This window comes from Macaca nemestrina, chromosome 13, assembly GCF_043159975.1.
Source record: "Macaca nemestrina isolate mMacNem1 chromosome 13, mMacNem.hap1, whole genome shotgun sequence".
Lineage (NCBI taxonomy): Eukaryota > Metazoa > Chordata > Mammalia > Primates > Cercopithecidae > Macaca > Macaca nemestrina.
In genome coordinates, this window is record NC_092137.1 from 68776073 (window position 1) to 68799428 (window position 23356).

The 23356-nt window shown below is 35.5% G+C and overlaps 1 protein-coding gene across 2 annotated transcripts in view; it reads left to right on the forward strand.

Annotated features, from left to right (window-relative positions):
• The window catches only part of LOC105465189 (aprataxin and PNKP like factor), a 94741-nt gene that overhangs the window by 27159 nt on the left and 44226 nt on the right, over positions 1 to 23356 (forward strand). For both annotated transcript variants that reach the window (XM_011713463.2, XM_011713462.2), the window contains exons 3-6: positions 8353 to 8525; positions 17105 to 17252; positions 17571 to 17703; positions 22609 to 22790. In XM_011713463.2, the coding sequence (XP_011711765.2) occupies positions 8353 to 8525; positions 17105 to 17252; positions 17571 to 17703; positions 22609 to 22790 (636 nt within the window). The remainder of the gene's footprint in view (positions 1 to 8352; positions 8526 to 17104; positions 17253 to 17570; positions 17704 to 22608; positions 22791 to 23356) is intronic.

A 23356-nucleotide genomic window follows, 5' to 3' on the forward strand; every position in this document is an offset into this window, starting at 1 on the left:
TTCAATCATGGCAGAAGGCGAAGGGGAAATAGGCACGTCACATGTCGAAAGCAGGAGCAAGGGAGAGAGAGGGAAGGAAAGGTGCTACTCACTTTTTTTTTCTTCGACTTTTACGTTCAGGGATACATGTGCAGGGTGTGCAGGTTTATTACATAAGTAAACGTGTGCCATGGTGGTTTACTGCACAGATCATTCCATTATCCAGCTATTAAGCCCAGCATCCATTAGCTATTCTTCCTGATGTTCTCCCTCCTCCCACCCTCCACTCTTCAGTAGACCCCACTGTGTATTATTTCTCACCCTGTGTCCATGTGTTCTCATCATTCAGCTCTCACTTGTAAGTGAGAACATGCAATATTTGGTTTTCTGTTCCTGCATTAGTTTGCTGAGGATAATGGCTTCCAACTCCATCCATGTTCCTTTAAAGGACATGATCTTACTCCTTTTTATGGCCGCATAGTATTCCATGGTGTGTGTGTGTGTGTGTATATATACACACACATGCATATCACATTTTCTTTTTCCAGTCCATCATTGATGGGCATTTAGGTTAACTCCATGTCTTTGCTATTGTGAACAAGCCACACACTTTTAAATTACAAGATCTCACGAGAACTCATGCACTGTTCAGAAGATAGCACCAAGCCATGAGGTATTCCCACTCCCGTGATTGAAATACTTCCCACCAGGCCCTACCTCCAGCATTTATGGATTACAATTCAGCATGAGTTTCAGGTGGGGACAAATACCCAAACTATATCATTCTTCCCCTGACCTCTCCCAAATCTCATATCCTTCTCACATTGCAAGATACAATCATACCTTCCCAATAATTCTCCAAAGTCTTAACTCATTCCAGCATTACCTCCGAGGTCCAAAGTCTCACCTGAGACAAGGCAAATCTCTTCTATTTATGAGCCTGTAAAATCAAAAGTTATTTACTTCTAAGAAACAATGGGAGTATAGGCATTGAGTAAACATCCCTGTTTCAAAACAAAGGGTCTGTAGGCCCAACACAAGTTCAGAACCCTTCGGGGCAGTCAGTAAATCTCAAAGCTCCAAAGTAATCTTTGACTCTATGTCCATATCCTGGGCACACTGATGCAAAGGGTGGGCTCCCAAGACCTTTGGCAGCTCCACCCCTCTGACTTTACAGGGTACATCCCCTGAGGCTGCTCTCACAGGCTGGAGTTGGTAGATATACTATGTTTGGGTCTGGAGGACGGTGGCCCTCTTCTCACAGCTCTACTAGGCAGCGTCCCAAGTGAGGACTCTGTGTGGGACCTGCCACCCCACATTTATTCTCTGCACTGCCCTAGTAGAAGTTCTCTTGTAAGGGATTTGCCCCTGCAGCAGGCTTCTGCCTGGATACCCAGGCTTTTCCATACATCCTCTGAAATCTAGGTGGAGGCTGCCAAGAATCCACCACTCTTGTACTCTGTGCACCCACAGGCTTAACACCATGTGAGAGCTGTCAAGGCTTATGGCTTGCGTCCTCCAAAGTGGCAGCTCAAGCTGCATGTGGGTCCTTTGAGCCATGGCCGGAGCCAAAGCAGTGGGAATGTGGATAGAACTGTCCCAAGAACATGCAGGGCAGCTGGGCTCTGGTACTGTCCCATGAGATCATTCTTCTCTCATAGGCCTCTGGGCCTGTCATAAGAGGGGTTGCCATGAAGGTCTCTGAAATGCATTTGAGGCCTTTTCTCCATTTTCTTGCATATTATAACTTGTTTGTTTGTTTTTTGAGATGGAGGCTTGCTCTGTCGCCCAAGCTGGAGTGTAGTTGCATGATCTCAGCTCACTGCAACCTCCGCCTCCTGGGTTCAAGCAGTTCTCCTGCCTCAGCCTCCCAAGTAGCTGGGATTACAGTCACATGCCACCATGCCCAGCTAATTTTTTTGTAGTTTTTGTGGAGATGGGGTTTCGCCATGTTAACCAGCCTGGTCTTGAACTCCTGACCTCAGGTAATCCACCCGCCTTGGCCTCCCAAAGTACTGGGATTACAGGCGTGAGCCACCGTGCCTAGCCTGACTTTTTTTTTAGTTGTGCACATATCTCTAGCAAGTGGTTGCTTCACAGCCTCCTTGAATCCTTCTCCTGAAAAAGCTTTTTATTTCTCTGCCACATGGCTAGGCTACAAATTTATCAAGCTTTTGCACTCTGCTTCCTATTTAAATATGTGTTGCAACTTTAAGTCATTTCTTTGCTTATGCATTTGAGTGCAGGTTGTTAGAAGCAACCAGGCCACTTCTTGAACACTTTGCTGCTTAGAGGTTTCCTCTACTAGATTCCCTAAATCATCTTTCTGTAGGTAAGACTTCCACAGATCCCTAGGACATGAACCAAATGCAGCCAAGGTCTCTGTTAAGGCATAACGTACTTGACCTTTGTTCTAGTTCCCAATAAGTTCCTCATTTCCATCTGAGACCTCCTTAGCCTGGACTTCATTGTCCATATCACTATCAGCATTTTGGTCACAAATTTGCTGATCATTTGGTCATTTAACCAATCTCTAAGAAATTCCAAACTTTCTCTCATCTTCCTGTCTTCTTCGCAGCCTTCCAAACTCTTCTAACTGCTGCCTGTTAGGCAGTTCTGAAGTCACTTCCACACTTTTAGGTATCTTTGTAGCAATGCCCCAATTCCAGTCCCAATTTTCTGTATTAGGCCATTCTTGTGTTGCTATAAACTGAGACTGGGTAATTTATAAAAAGAGGTTTAACTGGCTCACAGTTTTGCAGGCTTTACATGAAATGAAGCATGGTGCCAGCATCTGCTCGGATTCTAGGGAGGCCTCAGGAAGGTTACAATCACGGAAAAAGGCAAAGGGAGAACCAGCACATCACATGTTGAAAGCAGGAGCAAGCAAGAGAGAGTAGGAGGGTGATATGGTTTGGATTTGTGTTCCTGCCCAAATCTTGCATTGAATTGTAATCTCCAGTGTTGGAGGAGTGGCCTGGTGGGAGGTGATTAGATCATGGTGGCATTGGATTTCCCCCTTGCTGTTCTCATGATAGTGAGTGAGTTCTCACAAGATCTGGTTGTTTAAAAGTTTGTAGCACCTCTCCCTTCTCTCTCTTTCTCCTACTCCAGCGATATAGTATTTGCCTGCTTCCCCTTTGCCTTCCACCTTGATTGAAAGTTTCCTGAGGCCTCCCCAGCCATGCTGTCTGTACAGGCTACAGAACTGTGGGTCAATTAAACCTCTTGTTATTGTTGTTTTTAGTAAATTACCCAGTCTTAGGTGAAAACAGACTAATATAGAGTGGGAGTTGCCGCTCTGTATTAGTTAAATGACCACATCTCATGAGAACTCATTATCTTTAAGACAGCACCAAGCCATGAGGCATCGGCCCCTATAATCCAAGCACCTCCTGCCAGGCTCCACTTCCAGCATTGTGGATTGCAGTTCACCATGAGATTTGGCCAGTGACACATATCCGAGCTATATCAGGAGTGCTATCCAAAACATATGACAGATGCCTTTAATCAATGAGAAAAAAATAAAGAATCCAGTAGAAAAATGGGCTAAAGACTTGAGTTGCACCTTAGAAACCTGACTAGCTAATAACCTTGTTTATATTAATATAGTTTCAATAAAATGCCCATTATCTTGAAATAGATTGATGTGTTTATTTAGCAGCTTATTGTAGCTGCACTGTCCACAAGGTGCAATTTAAAGACATTTAGAGAATTTCTAACACTGATTTTAATTGTTAGTGGAAGTTTAAAGATCTTGAAAATCAGAATGAGATGGACAAGTGACTTCTAGTTCATTCATTTTATCTTAATGTTTGTTAAATATCACTTATTCTCTGTTCCCTCATCAGTCACAAATTCTTTGATCTACTAAAGCAAGGTATCTATACAAGTGTAATGAAATGTCAAGAGGGAAATTTTAGTTAAAAATATTTGTAAAATTACATAAATGAATATAGCAAATGTTTTGTTATGATGATCCCATCTGTATACTGCATACCCCAAATTATATTTAAGTGATTAAATGTTTTTCTGCTTTTCTTTAACTTGGAAATCTAAACTTACCACCAAATAAAAAAATAGCTTTGACAAGGAGAGTTCAATGCAATTAGGGCAATTACTAATTTGTACTTTTACATTGAATGACTTTCTGCCTTTTTCCCTCTAATATGTCTCCTACAAAAAATGCTGTAGCTCTCCAGCAGTTCTTGGAAATGGTGCATGAGGAGATGATGCTAGCTCATGAGGAGAGGATGTTAGCTTTTTTATATGTCATTTAAATTTAATCTACAGCCTAGTATCAGCAGAGAGAAAAGACATTACAAAAGCAAACTGATGATGATGTTCTTTGTAAATGACTGTATCACCAGTGATTGGTTATGCCCTCAGGGTAAATTCATAGCTGTCGGTGCTTTTATTTCATTTTAATAAAATCTTACTCACTTGGGGTCTTGGATGATTGAGGCAGTAGCTCTATAACTACATATAAGTTGTAGTTTTTCTTTTTTGCCTTTTGTTATTGACCCTCAATATATACATCTTTGGGTGCTTGTGGTTTTTTTTATTGCACAAAGTTCTTGAATTGAGATTGTTTTTCTTCTCTTGAAATTAAAAGTGTACTTGTGAAATATCTAGAAAATCCTATAATAATAGCCTTCCTCAACTTATTTTGTTGTAAAAAAAAAGCTATCCAAATTTAAAAAAAAACACTGAAATTAAGGTGCTTTTGGGGGGTATACATCTATCATTCTTTAATATTTAATGATAACTCTAAGAGAAAGCTGTAGGAAATTGATTTGTATTTTAGTTCCATTTTTTGCAGGGATAATGCATCCTTTGCACCACTTCTAAAGTTATAGCATAACCTATTGAAGTTTGAATTTATAATCTCATGAATTTGTTAAAAGGCACACACCAACATTACGTCTCTCGTGTAGGTAGTTATATCTTTTAATCACAGTGAGGTTGGGTTTGCCAATATTTTTCTGCCCTTGTTTGCTTTTAGAATCAAAGTTAAACTTGTCTCATGAAGCAGTTGGGGATCCTTAACACTTTTGTGGTATCAAGAAAAGTTTGAATATTCAGAAAAAGGGGTTTTGGCAGGGATTGAAAAGATTTTTAATTATTGATTGTACTTTTGAAATATTACAAGTCCAATTCAATCTCCTTTCTATAATAATTAAATACTCTTAAGCCAGGTGCAGTGGCTCATGCTTGTATTCCCAGCACTTTGGGAGGCCAAGGCAGGTAGATCACTTGAGGCCAGGAGTTTGAGACCAGCCTGGCCAAAGTGGTGAAACCCCATCTCTACTAAAAATACAAAAATTAGCCAGTTGTGGTGGCGGGCGCCTGTAGTCCCAGCTGCTCAGGGGGCTGTGGCACGAGAATTGCATGAACCTGGAATCAGAGGTTGCAGTGAGTAGAGATCACGCCACTGCGCTCCAGCCTGGGTAACAGAGTAAGACTCTGTCTCAAAAAAAGAAAAAAAAATTAAATACTTTCAAACAGGCTGCACATACATACACGTAAACATACTTTAAAAAAATCTACTTGGTGTTATTAGGTAATTGTCTATTTTGGCCATATTTACAAATGTATTGCTATAAAGTATTTACAGTATTCTGTTATTTTTCAAAACTTTTATTTTTTATGTAATTATGTCATTGTTTTCATTCCTAATTTTTTGGTGTGTAATCTTCCTTTTTGTTTATTAATATTGTTAGATTTTGTATACTTTGTAACTTTTTAAAAACTACCTTTTGGACTTCATGTATGTGTAGCATTTTAGTTGGAGCATATCGTAGTTTGACATTGATTTTTTAACTTATTCAGTGAGTAATGTGAATTTAGGTTTACGTTAGAGGATCAAACATTAGACTTTAATGTCATTTTTATTCTTCATTTTGGAATCTCCTGTATGAACAGTTTTAGGAAAAGGAAAAGATGATCATGGACCGTAGTCATGGGTTCACTTTCTTTGTGGCTGGATTTGCTGACTACCAATGTTTAACCAACTATAATTTAAATATTAAGTGCTTTCCACTGAGGAAAATATACTCAAACAGAATATTGCATTATCTTTGGGTTTGTGATACCTTTGTAAAGAAATGTAGTTTCCTTAAGCATTTTACCTTTTCCACTCTTACAATTTTATGCCATTGTATTTAACATCCTAGCCTTTGTAAGTTTGGGACTATGTCAGTATTTAACGTTGTTTAGAGACTCATCTGAATTTTTTTAATGCTCATGAATAAAAATATGGCCTTAGCCTATAATCAGAAGCAAGCCTCACTTAAAGAATATTCAGAGTTCAGACCAAAGCTGTGTGGATTCCTGTTCTGACTCTTGCTTCTCTTGTTAGTTCAACATTCCTGACTCTGATGACCATGACATACTCAAGGAAAGGGAGCCTTTGCCCAAAAGGTTGAGGAATACAGGGCACGATTCCCAAGTTCAGCAGTGGACACAAGCTTAGATCCTGTGGATTTGTCATGTGCTTGTTGCACTCAAAAGCTTAACCTGCCAAGAGCCAGAGGACAGCTTTGAGAGAGAGAAATTAGGAGTGGCTGTTAGCATGGTGAAAGATTTGTAAACATTGTTAAAATTATAACTTGAATTTAAAAATCAAACATTCACTACACTTTTTAGGAATATAATATTGCATAAATCATACTGCATCTCCATTCTTATGCAATCTTATGTATAGTTTGACTAATAAAATAATGGCCGACCAAATTTGTGTCATCTCTGTTTTAAATTTCTACCTCTGCTCTTTATCTCCGAGTTTTATTTTACTGCTTTCTTGTAACACAGATTTAAAGGATAGAAATATAATGTATGGCCAGATTCTCATGAAATTGAATGGTCAGAACCAGGTGGATTATATTCATTCTAGCTTCAAATGTGTCTTTTTTGTTGTTGTTATTGCTCAGCATATGTCCATTCCCAGGGTGGTAATTACTTTGCTGTGATATCTCCAGAAAAAGTCTCATTTAAACTGATGAAATAGATAGAAGGAAGGGTAATAGAGATAGGTGCTCTATATAAGATTGTGCTTTAAAAAAAAAACACACACACACACAAAGATCTGCACTATGTAGATTACCTTGTCATATCCTAAAGCTTATTTATTTTAAAAACCCAGTGATATTGATGACAAAAAGACTATTTGACTTATGGAAATGGCCAATTTTAGCTTGAATCTGGTTAGAATTTTTAAGGCACCTTATAATAGGTCTTTTTTGTTTTTTGAAGCAACTCTTGTTATCTTTGCTAACATGGAAATAGTGGCAAACATAATTTAAAATAGTGGATATTGCAATAGTTCTAACTTTGAGATCTGTTTACTACTTTGATTTGAATGTGGATGATCTTCATAGTGGGAGTTTCATCTAAACAAATAAGGCGATTCCTCTTTCAGGAGGTAGAAAGAAAGCCATGTTGTTTGTCTGAGAGATTTGATTAGAATCTTCCTTCCCATATGTCTTAGTTCATTTTGTGCTGCAATAACAGAATACCCGAGGCTGGGTAATTTATAATGAACAGACATTTATTTGGCTCACCGTTCTGGAACCTGCGAAGTCTAAAATGCCGGGGCCACATCTGGTGAGAGCCTTTTTGCTGCATCATAACGTGGTGGAAGGCATTACATGGAGAGAGAGCATGCATGAGAGAGTAAGCAAGAGAGGGCCAAACTTGCATTTATGACAGACTCGCTCTTGAGATAGCAAACTTGCTCCCGAGATAATGAATCCACTCTTGTGATAATGTCATTAATCCATCCATTCATGAGGACATTTCCCTTATGACCTACATGTTAAAGGTCCTACTTGTCAGCACTGTTGCCTTAGGGTTGGAGTTTCCAACAAATGGACTTTGGGGGACACATTCAAACCATAGCATTGTAGTTTCTTCTTTTTTAATTGTAGTAAGAAATTAGTAGGAGAAAATAAATGGTAAGGAAACTAGCCATTGTCAGGAAATTAGTGCGTTTTGGATATGGAAGTTGGGGGACTCAGTTTTTCCATACTAAGAATTATTTTTCATGTTTCTTCTTGTGATGTCCAGTTGTCTCTATTAAGCAAAATAGAAGACTCTTTTAACCAGTTAGTTGATAACTTTGCTTTTTTTCTTTGATTCCTGGAGAAATGGGAGGTATACCATAGCTTCTTTTCTCTTTTATATATAAATAATAATTATGGTACTCATAAGAGTTAGATTTATTAAACTTTTAAGTCTAAGTTTATGCTTAAATTGTTTTGATACCAAAGTTGTGAATTCATATTTAATTGTATTTTTGTCATAATTTTGAGTTACAACATTATTGTATTATATTTTTTTAACATTTAATTATATTCTTTTTTAATTTGTTAGATACACACAAATCCGTGTTTTTATCAGTCTTCAGAGAAGAGTCAGCTCTTACCATTGAAGACAAATCTATGGTGCTATTTGAATCCTGGAGATAGTTTTTCTTTGTTAGTTGACAAATACATTTTCCGCGTTCTCTCTATACCCTCTGAAGTGGAAATGGAATGTACCTTAAGGTAAGTCTTGATGAAATGAGAGTAAGAATGTTATTTTTAATCTAATTCCTCAGCCATCACAAATCCTTTGGTAGGAACCAGTAGAAACCATTAAACTGGAGATAGAGTAGGTGTGTAATGTGTGTGTACGTGTGTGTGTGCGGGCATGTGCATGTATGTGTGTTTTGTGCACACGCACATGTGTATCTATTTCTAGAAAACATTTGACTTTGGAAACTTACTATGCCTTGATAGCAGTTGCTCCCATAGGTGGTGTCTTTTACCATCATATTCAGAATGTATTTTCCATCTAACAGTATTCAATATAGTTAATTTGAAATTGACTACCTTTTCTTCATTTTTTTACCTTTTTGAATTTTATTAAGGTATTAACTTCCAACTTACACTTGTCTAACTCCTCTGTCTTATAAAAATAGCAGAAACTATAGAACAGAGAAACTGAGGAAATGAGGTATTAGAATAAATATACTGATGTCTGACTTACAGTTAAAATTCATACACTAGGTTTTTTAGTTTCATTAGAAGATCACTTGGCTTCATTTCAGCTTTTAAATTATAGAATGCATAAACTAGACTTATAGAAGTAGATGGACAGAATTATGCGGAGTATGTTCTCTGATAGCAGTGGTATTCAGAAATCATTAAAAATAGCTACACAAATATACAAATATTTTGAAATTAAATAACACATTTCTAAATTACCCTTGGGTCAAAGAGAAGTCATAGGGAAATTGGAAAACATTTTGAACAGAGTGATATTGAAAACAGCATAAAAATTTGTGAGATGCAGCTAAATTGGCCCTTAGGGGGAAGTTTATAGTCGAATGCCTGTATTAGAAGAGAAGAAATCTATAAAACCAGTGATCTGTGCTTCTACTTTGGGAGGATAGACAAAAAGCAAATTAATCCCAAAGAAAATAGAAAAAAAGTAAGAACTAGAAGTCAGTGAAATAGAAAATGAACAAAAAGAAAATCAGTAAAGCTATGGGCTGGTTTGGTGAAAAGATTAATAAAATTGATGAAACTGTAGTAAGGCTTACCGAGAAAAAAGTGAGAAAACACAAATTATCAATATCAACAGTAGAAGAGGGGATATCATTACTGATACTACAGACCTTAGAAGAGTAATGAGGAAATATTATGTAAAACTTTATGCCAATGAATTTGGCAGTTGAAATGAATGGGTACATTTCTTAAAAAACAAAACGGATTCAGGAAAAATAGAAATCTGATGAATTCTATATTTATTTAAAAAATTGAATTCATAATTTAAGTATTTCCCATAAGGATCTTCACTAATGAATTCTGTTAAACTTACAAGGAAGAAATATTGCCAATATTATTCTTTTTTCTCAAAAAATAGAAGAGGATATACTTCCCAGCTCATTTTAGGAAGCTTCTATAATTTAGATACTAAAATCAGATAAGATTTTACAAAAAACCCTCAAAACTACGGATCAATATTCCTCATAATAAAGTATTTACAAATCAAATCCAGCAATATGTGAAAAGGATAATACTCTATTACCAGGTGGGGCTTGTCCAAGGGATACAAGGTTAGTTTATCATATAAAAATCAAAGCAATTCACCATAACAGACTAAAGAACTGTCATTTTAATAGATGCTCAAAAATAATTTTGACAAAATTCAACACCTGTTCATGATTTTTAAAATTTTTGAGAAAACAAGGAAAAGAAGGAAACTTTTTTCCTACAAAAAACCTATTAGTGAAATGTTGAAAGTTCTCCCCCTAAGATTGGGAATACAACAAAAATAAAATATATCAGATTTGAAAGGAAGAAGTAAAACTGTGTTTATTTGCAGATGACATGATTGTGTATTTAGAAAATCCTGAGGAATCTACCAAAAAGAAAAGCAAGTCACAAAACAGTGTCTATTATATGATTACATTTATATTAAATTCTGTAATAAGTAAACTAATCTGTTAAAGAGAAATTTAATCAATGGTTGTTTCCAAGGGGATTGACTAGTAAGAAGCGACAAAGGAACTTTTTGTTTGACTTTGTTTCAGCTTTTAAACAAATATGGACATATTCTGTGTCTTGTTAAGGGAGCAGATTATGTGGGTGTATGCATTTGTCAAAACTAATCAAATTTCACACTTCAGATATGTGCATTTCATATATAAGTTATATCTAAAAATGCTTAAATGTAAGTGGAAAAAAATGTCAAGAAGTTGCTTTTTAGTTAAATGAAATTCATTAACCATTGCTTACTACATTAAAATGCATGTCTTTTTCTCTTATCATACATGTATGAAGCATGCTATTTTAAACTAGCTGTTGAAATGAGACATGTAAAGAACTGATTTTTTTTGTTACAATAAACTTTCATAATAGAATTACATAATTTTTTCAAAAATTAGGAAAATGTGCATCCTTATGAAACACAGTATGATCATTGCCTGATAACGTATTTAAACTATTATATGTCTATTTAAATTTCATTTATATTGATTCAAATTAGCTTATTCCCTTAGTATGAAAGACCAGTGTCTTTAAGGCCAGTGTCACACTTTAAATATATCAGGTTATGGGATTAGTGAATTTTGTATTTTTTCATATTGATGAAACTGAAAATAAACTCACTTTCACAGCACTGTACTTTTCTCAGGCTATTTAAACCTTGGGTTCTGTCATTTGCTAGAAGGGCTCACAGAACTCAGGAACAGTTTACTTACTAGATTACTGATTTATTACAAGTGCTATATTACAGAATCCAAATTAACAGCCAGATGAAGAGATACATAGGGTGAGGTCTGGAAGGGTCCCCAGCACAAGAGCTTCTGTTCCAGTGGAGTGTTGGGGTACACCACTGTCCCAGCACATGGACACGTTCTTGTTCACCAACCTGGAAGTCCTCTGAACTTTGTCTTTTTGGGTTTTTATGGAGGCTTCATTACAAAGGCATGATTGAGTAAATCATTGGCCAATGTGATTAAGTCAATCTCCAGCCACTCTTCCCTCCCTGGTGGTGAGGCTGGGAGTTCCTACCCTCTAATCATGATTGGTTTTCCTAACAACTAGCCCTTCATCCTTAGAGGCTTTCCAAAAGTCACCTCATTAACATACATTCAGGTGTGGTTTAAAGGGGTATATTGTGAATAACAAAAGATGCTCCTTTCATTTGTTTTGGAGCTCTAGCCAGGAACCAGAAATGAAGACCAAAATATGCGTTTCTTACTATGTCACACCATTACAGGCACATTCTTGTGGTTTCTGCCAGTAGCTAGGTCCTGTAGCTTTTTAATGAGTATTTAGTTTCCTATTGAAGCAAGGACAGTACTTCTGTAGTCAGGTAATGATGAGGTAACCCTGGTTATTAGACTAGAAGCCATGAGGGAAGGTGGGGGCAGATCTTGAATTTGAGTATCATCATGAGAGATGTCTACCCCAGGGGAGGCAGCTGCCTGATTTCCAGAGAGGGAGAGTCCACTGTCTGCTAGCAAGGGGAAGTGGTATTAGATATATATTAGATAGGAAGCATTGAAATACACTTTTAGACGTTTCTTGATATCGTTGGGATTTTCCCGTTTTTTGAACTAGCTCTGTTTTGCAGGGTCAACCGCATAAAAACACTGCTTACTGTTGTACAAGCTTTACATGTATGAACTTTTTGTTCTTCATAATAATGTCTATGAGGACTAAATATTGTTAATATCCCTATATGACAGATGAAGAAATTGGGACACAGAGGATTAAGACTTGCCCAAGGTCACAGCTTAATACATGGCAGAGGTGGGATCCAAACTCAAGCCAGCTGTTTCCAGAGTTGATGCTCTTACCAACTACCCCCTGCTGTATGAGAATGTTTACTATAGCACTCATTTGAATTGTGAAAACACCTGCAGAAAGGCTAAATAAATTTGGTGTAGTCCTATAATTATATGAACGAGAATGAACTCAGAGAGAGTTCAGGTTAAAACATGGATAAATCTCCCTACCATAATGTTGAAGTAAAAAAATCAAAAAGGTTATGAACATATAAAACATACATAATTTCTATAAAATAATGGATGCATACGTACAAATAATGAAAGTATAAAGACATGCATGGGAATAATAAGCATCAAATTCAGGTTAATGTTTACTTTTGGAGAAGGAATGGGAGGGAAAGGAGCAAGATTGAGGCTGGTATGGAGAGGGCTTGAATTGTATTTGTAATTAATCTGGAGCAAATATGAGAAAATGTTTCTATTGGGGTGGTGGATACACAAGTATTTATATTCATAGATATGTAGATAGACTACATATATTCTCTGTATTTTTGCATGTTTAAATATTTAAGACATTAAAAAAGAATAGAAAAAAAGTTTATATGCTTTGTAGAAGTTGTTAGGACTCCCTTGCCATAATTCTTTTCTTCCAACCAGTGTGAATTTAAGAGAGGGATCTGAACCACAAACCAACCATAGAAAAGCTTGTCATTTCTTTAGTTTTTCCTTTTACTCACATTAAAATGTTTTTTATATAGTATTTAGATTCTGTATAACTAGTCCTACTCATTACCTATTTTGAAGGAACGTTTAAGTCTATACATGTCAGTTCTAGTTTGTTCATTTTTCACTCTTTTCTCTACATATGTATCTGTGAAATTATTCTGCCAGGAGTACCAAAACCCATGCTTTTTTGAGAAGTCAAAGAGAAAACCAAATAAGAAAGAGAATAGTTGGTTTTATATTTTAGTAAATTCAATTATAGCACATTTCACTTAGAAGCACTAATATTAATTCTTCCTCCCCAATAGTGGGTGTTTAGTAAGTGTTGGTTTTTTGAATGCATTAATGAAATATCTGAAGATATTAAATTGAGTGATAATGTGATAAGTATAACATTTTGTTTTCATAGCTGAGTTTCATTGCTGATGAGGAAGTATGACATTTTCACTCTAGGGAGATTATTTATTTTAAGACACTTATGAGGAAAGTAAAGTAAATCCTTTGCTATATGTCATTACTTTTTTTTCAAATTGTTGAAAATCTAAGTACGTAGATTCCTTGTAAATACTAATTTTAATCACTGATATTGAAGAAACAATAAAACATTAATGAAAATGTCATGATAGTATGATAACATGCAAGTTCTGAATTCATTTATGATTATTTAAAATGTATTTTTAGATCCAGCTCATTCATAATAGTAGCATATTTTATATTAAAGATATGAAAATGCATAACATATTTAAACAAAATTTGGAATATATTTGAAAGACTTAAGAATAACTTAATTGCCAAAACAATCTCAGAAAAGAAGAAAAGAGTCGGAGGGTTCACACTTCTTGATTTCAAAACCTACTATGAATCTACAGTAATCAGGACAGTCCTGGTGTAAAGAAAGACGTATAGATCAAGGAAATAGAATTGAGGGTCCAGAATTAAACCCCCACATTTAGGGCCAGTTGGTTTTTGACAAAGGTGTCAAGACAATTAAATGGGGGAAATAATAGTCTTTTCAACAAATGATGCTGGGACAATTGGATATCCACATGCAAAAGAATGAAGTTGGACTCTTGCTGCTCACTATATAAAAATTAATTTAAAATGGATCAGAGGCCTAAATATAAGTACTAAAACTATAAAACTCTTAGAAAAAAACAGGTATAAATCTTTGTGACCTTGCATTAGGCAATGGTTATAACACCAGAAACACAAGCAAACAAAGAAAAAGTAGGTAAATTGGACTTCATTACACTTAAAAGTTCTGTGCTTCTAAGGACACAGTTAAGAAAGTGAAAAAACAACCACAGAATGGGAGAAAATGTTTGTAAATCACATATAACAGACTTAACATTCAGAATATCTAAAGAATTCTCAACAATGCAAAGGCAAACAACCCAATTTTAAAATGCATAACTGATTTGAATAGACATTTTTCCAAAGAAGGTATACAAATGGTCAATAGAACATGAAAAAATGTTCAACATCATTAGTCACAGGGAAATGCAAATTAAAACCTCAATGAGATACCACTTCGCCTCTACTAGGAAAGCTATAATCAAAAATATAATAACAAGTGTTGGTGAGGTTGTGAAGAAACTGAACTATTATACATTGTGGTGGGATTATAAAATGGTATAGCCTTTTTGGAACATATTCTGGCAGTTCCTCAAAAGTTTAAACATGGAATTACTATGTGGCTAAGTATTTCCACTCCTATGTATATACCCAAAAGAATTGAAAACCTGTACCCACATAAAAACTTGTACATCTGTGTTCACAGCAGCATTATTCATAATAGCCAAAAAGTGGAAATAACTCAGCTGTCCAACAACTGTTGAGATAAACAAGTATTGTGTAGTCATACAGTAGAATATTATTTGACCATAAAGAGGAATGAAATATTTACATATGCTACAACACAGATGAATCTTGAAACATTATGCTAAGTGAAAAAGCTAGACATGAAAGACCACATACTGTATTTCATTTATATGAAATATCTAGAAAATGCGAATCTATAGAGACAGAAGGTAGATTAATGGTTGCCAGGAGCAGGAGGAAGAGGCAATGGGAAGAGACTGCTAATGCATATGGAATTTCTTTTTGAGGTGATGAATATGTTCTAAAATTAAATATTGGTGATGGTTGCACAACTCTGTTAACATACTAATAACCAGTGGATAGTACACTTTAACAGGATGAATCTTATGGCTATATGGATTATTTTTCAATAAAGTGATTATAAAAAAGGATAACTCTATTACCTTTATTAGACTGCATTTAACTTTCCAAGTTTTAATTTTTTATTTAAAATATTCTGTAATGATACTTTATAAATCCTGTGATAGTTGATTACTCATACAAGTATTTGAAGATAAAATAAAAATATATATCACAGTGACAGTGTTCGATATTTAAATAAATGTGTAATAGAATAATTTGTGCTTGTACTTTTTTGAATGAAATGTTAAAGAGAATTTTGTTCTGAGATTTTTTTGTTATTACATTTATTGTGGGTAACTATTAATACAAATTACATATGGACTATAGAGTGTGTATGAATTCATCTCAGACTTATGCCAGAATAGAAAATAAACTAGAAATGGAATTGACGATGTTACTTAATTCCTAATACTATAAATTGTGAAAAATCATCACTACTCTTGAATGTTTATTAATGTTTTTCATGTTAAATATTAAGAAAACTTGAAAAAAATTATAATTTGGAAGTACATCTGTAACCTACGAGTAAAATGGGTCTGGGTATTGTAGTGGAGTGAACTTTCATAGATAGGACAATCAGACATTTCCAAGATATGTTTCCAGCACCTGGCGCAGTGTCTGACACACAGTAGAAGTTTTAAAAATATTGACTGAATGAACAAAAAATGTGATGCTGCATAGTAATTTACTCTAAGTAAATTTGCTCTTTTGGCTAATTCTTGCCATTGAAATTGAAGACTGCCTTTGAAGGAGATTATTCCCGTATAAGAAATACTAAAATGAACAAACAAAACAAATGGTTAATTAGACTCTTCTCAGCTAGACACACTTCTAAAATCTTATGTCTTTAGTTTTTAAAAATTCACATTTAATGAGGACAATTTACACACAGTAGAATTCATCCCTTTTAAATGTGCAATTCAGTGCACTAAAAATGACAATATAGTCATTTAAAATACTACTAGAGTGAGATATAGAACATTTCCATTTCCCCAGATGTTCTCTCATGGCTCTTGGTAGTCTGTCCCTTCACTCCACCCCTAATCCCTGGCAACCATTAATATGATTTCTGTCACTCTAGCTTTACCTTTCATGATGTCATATAAATGGAGTAATACAATATACCTTTTGTGTCTGACTTCTTTCACTTAGCAAAATGCCTTTGGGATTCATCTATATTCTTGCACACATCAGAAGTTCACTCCTTGTTATTTCTGAGTAGTATTTCATCTGTAGTTTCAAATTTTCAAAAAGACAAATTTGTTGGATCATGTCTATGCATACGTAAGTAATAATAACCCAACAACTTTGGATGATCTTACTGCATATTGCAGGAGTATGAGGTAATTGGTTCTGCTGGCATGTCCCACATGTGACCATGGATGTTCCTGTTCCAGAACATTTAGCTTGCAGCTACACTACAAGTTTGGGGATATTTCATAAGTAGCTCTTTAATACTTCCCTGAACTTCAGTAGCAGTGTGTCAACTTAAACTCAGAATTTTATTTATTTTTTTCTCCAAGCATCTAACTAGCTTAGCTGATGCCCTTGCAGTTTACATTTTCTCTCTAGAGGCTGGGTAGTGATCTTAATTTTTGTGGACCATCTGGACAAATATTAAATAAAGAGCTCTTATGCCTTAAGAAAGATGGCTGACACACATCTCAAAAATAATTGTGGTTTCTAGGCCCATGATTTGGAAAGATTGATGTATTTTATGGCAATACAGCAGGTAGGAAATAAAGAACATATTCTAGTCTATATATTTTATTCTAATATACTATAATTTGCTTTTTTGTTTTTGCTAAGTCTGAGAAAAGGGACATAACTTAGATGTAGTTCTAAGGCAGCAGAAGAGTGTTAAAATTAAAGACAAGTTTCTATTTTATCTTATAGAAACAGTCAAATGCTTGATGAAGATAATATATTGAATGAAACACCAAAATCCCCCGTGATTAATTTACCTCATGAGACTACTGGTGCCTCACAACTGGAAGGAAGCACAGAAATAGCCAAGACCCAGATGACTCCCACAAATAGTGTGGTGAGAAATTTGAGATCTCATCCATTTATAATATGTTCTTCAAATTATGATGAAGGCAGGAAAGACAACTGAAATTAGGCCTATTATGATAATATTGCTAGCATTTATCTACTTTTGCTGATTTTAAGTTAAGCTCTAGAGAATATGGCAGTAATCCAACATTTAAACTAATAGAAATAATTTCTTTGTTCAAGAAATTTGATGAACTCAGTCTACAGTTGCATATGGGTATTTTAATGGTAGTATTCTGCAAAGCAAATATTTTGCAAATTCATTAAAGACGTGATTATTTTTAGTAATTTATAGGTGCCTTTTTAGTCTTTCCTAGGTGAAAATAGAGACTTCAGTAAGCAGCAGCGAATCCTTGCCGAGAGGAAAAGAATCCTTCCAGCTTGGATGTTAGCAGAACGTTTAAGTGATCAAAACCTTTCAGTACCAGCAATCAGTGGAGGTAGGTTTTTGTTTCTACTAATGCTGACTTTCAAGAAAACAGTAAACAGAATTTGAAAGTTTTTCTGAAGAAAAACTATAAACTATTTCTATGGAGATAGAGGTTGTGTAAATGTATAGCTTAGCCTAGTTGTTTTTAGTTGTGAACATGAAGTCTAATTTAAAACATAGGCTATTACTTTGTGCCATTTATCAAATACCACCCTAATTTTTTTTCATTTAACAAGTGCTATTATGTGATTATATATATAGATAGATAGATAGATATAGATATATATAAATTTCTTTATCCACTCATTGATTGATGGGCATTTGGGCTGGTTCCATGTTTTTGCAATGGCAAATTGTGCTGCTATAAAAGTGTATGTGCAGGTGTCTTTTTCATATAATGACTTCTTTTCTTCTGGGTAGACACCCGGTAGTGGATTGCTAGATCAAATGGTAGATCTACTTTTAGTTGTTTAAGGAATCTCCACACTGTTTTCCATAGTGATTGCACTAGTTTACATTCCCACCAGCAGTGTAAAAGTGTTCCCTTTTTACCACATCCACACCGACATCTATTATGTTTTTGATTTTTAAATTATGGCCATTCTTGCAGGAGTAAGGTGATATCGCACTGTGGTTTTGCTTTACATTTTCCTGATAATTAGTGATGTTGAGCATTTTTTCATGTGTTTGTTGTCCATTTGTATATCTTCTTTTGAGAATTGTTTATTCATATCCTTAGCCCACTTTTTGATGGGATTATTTGTTTTTTTCTTGCTAATTTGTTTTTTCTTGTAGATTCTGGGTATTAGTCCTTTGTCAGATGCATAGTTTGCAAAGATTTTTTCCCACTCTGTGAGTTGTCTGTTTACTCTGCTGATTATCTTTTGCTGTGCAGAAGCTTTTTAGTTTAATTAAGTCCTATCTATTTATCTTTGTTTTTATTGCATTCACTTTTGGGTTCTTGGTTATGAAGTCTTTTCCTAAGCCAATGTCTAGAAGGGTTTTTCTGATGTTATCTTCTAGAATTTTTATAGTTTCCAGTCTTAAATTTAAGTCTTTAATCCATATTGAGTTGATTTTTGTATAAGGTGAGAGATGAGGATCCAGTTTCATTCTTTTACATGTGACTTGCAAATTATCCCAGCACCATTTGAATAGGGTGTCCTTTCCCTACTTTGTATTTCTGTTTGCTGTGTCAAAGATCAGTTGACTGTAATTATTTGGCTTTATTTCTGGGTTCTCTATTCTGTTCCATTGGTCTATGTGCCTGTTTTTACACCAGTACCATACTATTTTGCTGGCTGTAGCCTTGTAGTATAGTTTGAAATCGGGTAATGTGATGCCTCCAGATTTGTTCTTTTTGCTTAGTATTTTTTGTTCATTAACTTATCAACATTTAAGCAATTGATAATATCCACTGTTGGCAGAAAGGAGTATTATGGAACACTACTTGTGGAGGTATAAATTAGTACAGCCTTTCAAAATCACTTGTATCTCTTAAATTTTTAAATATACAATACACTTTGATCCAGAAATTGCAATCCTAGGTATTTAAACCACAGAAATAATAACATTTGTACTTTTAGTCCTGTATATGTTTATGCATATGTATTTGTAGATATATTTGCTTAAACACAGGAAAAAATTGAGAAGTATACACATGCAATAGTTAATCTAGCTGTTTGGGAGTAGTTCCTCTAAAGGGTAAGATTGGATGGATGTATTTTTAATGATACATATATATATATATATATATATATATATATATATATAATTGAGCTATCGTTCATGTAGTATTAGTGTAAGAGCTCATATAAGTGCCTTTGGTAATAGTTAAAATCAAGCTGTTTTGTATTAATAGTTAATTTCTTTTATATTTCTATCACTTGACTGTACCTATTTTGGATTTCAGAAGAATATTTGCCATACCAGATATAAAGACTGTTGTTAGCCATTTTAAGCTATTCGTTTTTTATACACTCTTCGTGAAGAGCATTTTAATAATACCAAAATGGCTTCTCGTGCAGGAAAAAAAAAAATTAGCTCTAGTCCCTAGAGGCGGTTTGTAGTAAAGAATTTGGAGTTTTGAAGAACTATTTTAAATATATATATTTTTTAATTTAGAATTTTGGGTACATGTGTGACACTTGGAATATATAAACTACCATTTGTGTAGAAGCTGTGTCTTGTTTAATTTACTTTAGTTCTTAGCATAATCAGCAATACCACTAGTTCAGTATGTCACTTGGTTTAATTCGTAACTGTTACAGCATTTGGTCATTTGTTGTACCAAGCTACACAGTCCTATTAAGTCCTGTTTATGACAGTTTCCAAAAATGATATGAACTATTTTCTAATTTAGATTCTTGATGAATGTTTAAATAATTTAGTTAAAATTTAGTTATTATAATAGTTTATTCCTCAGTTTCATTTGATAAATGTATTATTTTTATATTGGTTCAATTGATATTCCTGTTTGATAATATGGACAGTATTCTATTGGCATTTCTTTCCTGAACTGAATGAGGGAATGTTATTTTAGGCTACTTGAATGTCCTTTAGAACTGGACTAAGCAAACTACAGCCGATGGGCCAAATTTGGCCCACTGCGTGTTTTTGTAAATAAAGTTTATTGAAACATGACCATGGTCAACCGTATGTGCATTGTCTGTGACTGCTTTCATGTTACAAAGACAGAGTTGGGTAGTACTGACAGACACTGTATGGCCTACAGAGCTTAATCTGTTTACTTTCTGGCTTTTTACAGAAAAAGTTTGCTAATCCCTGCTTTAGAACATTAGAATAATGACTACAGATTGCTTTACATACCTATATCCTGGCTCTTAAGGAAATCTTTGGACAAATTGTTTATGTTCAAAATTCATTTAGTCAGAAATATTTATTGAGCATCAGTTTTGTGCTAGGCACAGTTGAAGGTACTGGAGACAAGGGAGGTACGGTGAACAAGGCATGTAAAGTTTATGCCTTCATGAAGACATCGTTCGCAAGTAGAGGAGAAGGACAATTTGCCTTGGACAATATGAATTTGTTAACAAAATGTAGGCCGGGCGCGGTGGCTCAAGCCTGTAATCCCAGCACTTTGGGAGGCTGAGACGGGTGGATCACAAGGTCAGGAGATCGAGACCATCCTGGCTAACATGGTGAAACCCCGTCTCTACTAAAAATACAAAAAAAACTAGCCGGGCGAGGTGGCGGGCGCCTGTAGTCCCAGCTAATCGGGAGGCTGAGGCAGGAGAATGGCGTAAACCCGGGAGGCGCAGCTTGCAGTGAGCTGAGATCCGGCCACTGCACTCCAGCCTGGGCGACAGAGCGAGACTCCGTCTCAAAAAAAAAAAAAAAATGTGATAGTGACTTAGGTTTGCCAACTGCATTAAACTTTGGGTAAGTATTTTATGGGATACAATATCCATTGTTATTGAGATTTATTTACTTCATCGGCAAAGTCTGTAGAAGTCACTTCCCTGTTTGGGTTATTTTGGGTTTGCCTGTAATCCCAGCACTTTGGGAGGCTGAGACAGGCGGATCACCTGAGGTGAGGAGTTCAAGACCAGCCTTGCCAACATGATGAAACCCTGTCTCTACTAAAAATACAAAATTTAGCCAGGTGTAGGGTAGTGCGCACCTGTAATCCCAGCTACTCGGGAGGCTGAGGCAGGAGAATTGCTTGAACCAGGGAGGCGAAGGTTGCAGTGAGCTGAGATCGTGCCACTGCACTCCAGCCTGGGTGATAGAGCAAGACTCTATTTCATTTAAAAAAAAAAAAAAAAAGAGCTTAAGTTTAATTCCTCACTGTAGATGTTAGGGTTTAATAAGTAGTATATGTACAGTAGCAAAGACTTGGACTCAGCCCAGATGTCCATCAGTGACAGACTGGATTAAGAAAATGTGGCACATATATACCATGGAATACTATGCAGCCATAAAAAACGGTGAGTTCGTGTCCTTTGTAGGGACATGGATGCAGCTGGAAACCATCATTCTTAGCAAACTATCGCAAGAACAGAAAACCAAATTCTGCATGTTCTCACTCATAGGTGGGAATTGAACAATGAGATCACTTGGACACAGGAAGGGGATCATCACACACCGGGTCCTATTTTGGTGGGGGTGGGGAGGGATAGCATTAGGAGATATACCTAATGTAAATGACGAGCTAATGGGTGCAGCACACCAACATGGCACATGTATACATATGTAACAAACCTGCATGTTGTACACATGTACCCTAGAACTTTTAAGTATAATAAAAAAAAATAAGTAGTATATGTAAAGTTCATTGGATAGCTATAAGTCAGATTTTCTGTTAGAGAAATTCAGTTCTACAATTAAAAAAAAATAACATGTATCAAGTACTCTGCTAGATAGTTTACATATCTTACTTCATTTACTTCTCCTAATAATTCCATGAATTATAATTCCCATTACCCAGATGATGAAACCAAAGTTCAGAAAGGTGAGATGAAATAGTTAAGGGATGGAGTCCCCATTTGCATCTCAGCCTGGTAGAATGCAGGCCTGGAGCTCTTAGCCATTTTACTGCTTAATACTTTCTGAGATTTGCACATAAGTGTTTCCAAGTTAGCATTTTTTTTTTCTTTTAAGACAGAGGCTCACTCTGTCACCCAGATTGGAGTGCAGTGGTGTGATCTTGGCTCATTGCAACCTCCACCTCCTGAGTTCAACTGATTCTCACGCTTCTGCTTCCTAAGTAGCTGGGACTACAGGTGCACACCACCGTACCTGGATATCTTTTGTATTTTCAGTAGAGACCGGGTTTCACCATGTTGGCCAGGCTGGTCTCGAATCCTTTTTCTTTTTTCTTTTTTTGGTATAGATTATTGACATTTGAAGATACAGAAGATAATTTTCTTCTTTTTCTTTATGTGTGTTTAAGGTAATGTAATCCAGGGAAGTGGAAAAGAAGAAATCTGCAAAGATAAAACCCAACTAAACACAACACAGCAAGGAAGGAGGCAATTAATTTCATCAGGAAGTTCAGAAAATACATCAGCAGAACAAGATACAGGAGAAAAGTGCAAAAATACTGATCAGGAAGAGTCTACCATTTCATCCAAGGTGATTTTTAAAAATTCATTATTTGATTGTTTCTTCGTTAGGTATTTTAGATAGAAATTAATCATATGCTATATAAGGAGAAATCAAAGCTGCCTTTTATTGCTGAGTTTATGAAGACAAAAACTAGCCCAATTTTTTCAGACTTACTGAAACTAATCTTTAATATAGTATTGTTTAATACAGTATTTGTTGAAAATTTAGAAATTTTCAGACTGGAAAAAAAAAAGGGGGGGAGACCACTTCACTCTGGTCATAATTTGGCACCTCTGTTCTGAAAACCTGGCTTCTCTTATTCCATTGGTGGTTGTTCTCAGATTGCGTTTAACCACCATTTTCTTGCTAAGTGTGATGAGAAAAACAAATTGATGGGATAGTTCTTAAGAGCCTGTTTCAGGATCACTTCTGGGCTAACTGACAATATTTGTAGACCTTCTTTCCTCTTTCAGTTTTTGCTAACTCACTAGAATGGTTTGGCTGAAATACGCATTCTGTAACACTGGGTTCTTAAAGAAAATGAGGACTATTTATTGGAAGTACTTAAAAAGAGAGAGAAAGATAGAGATGGC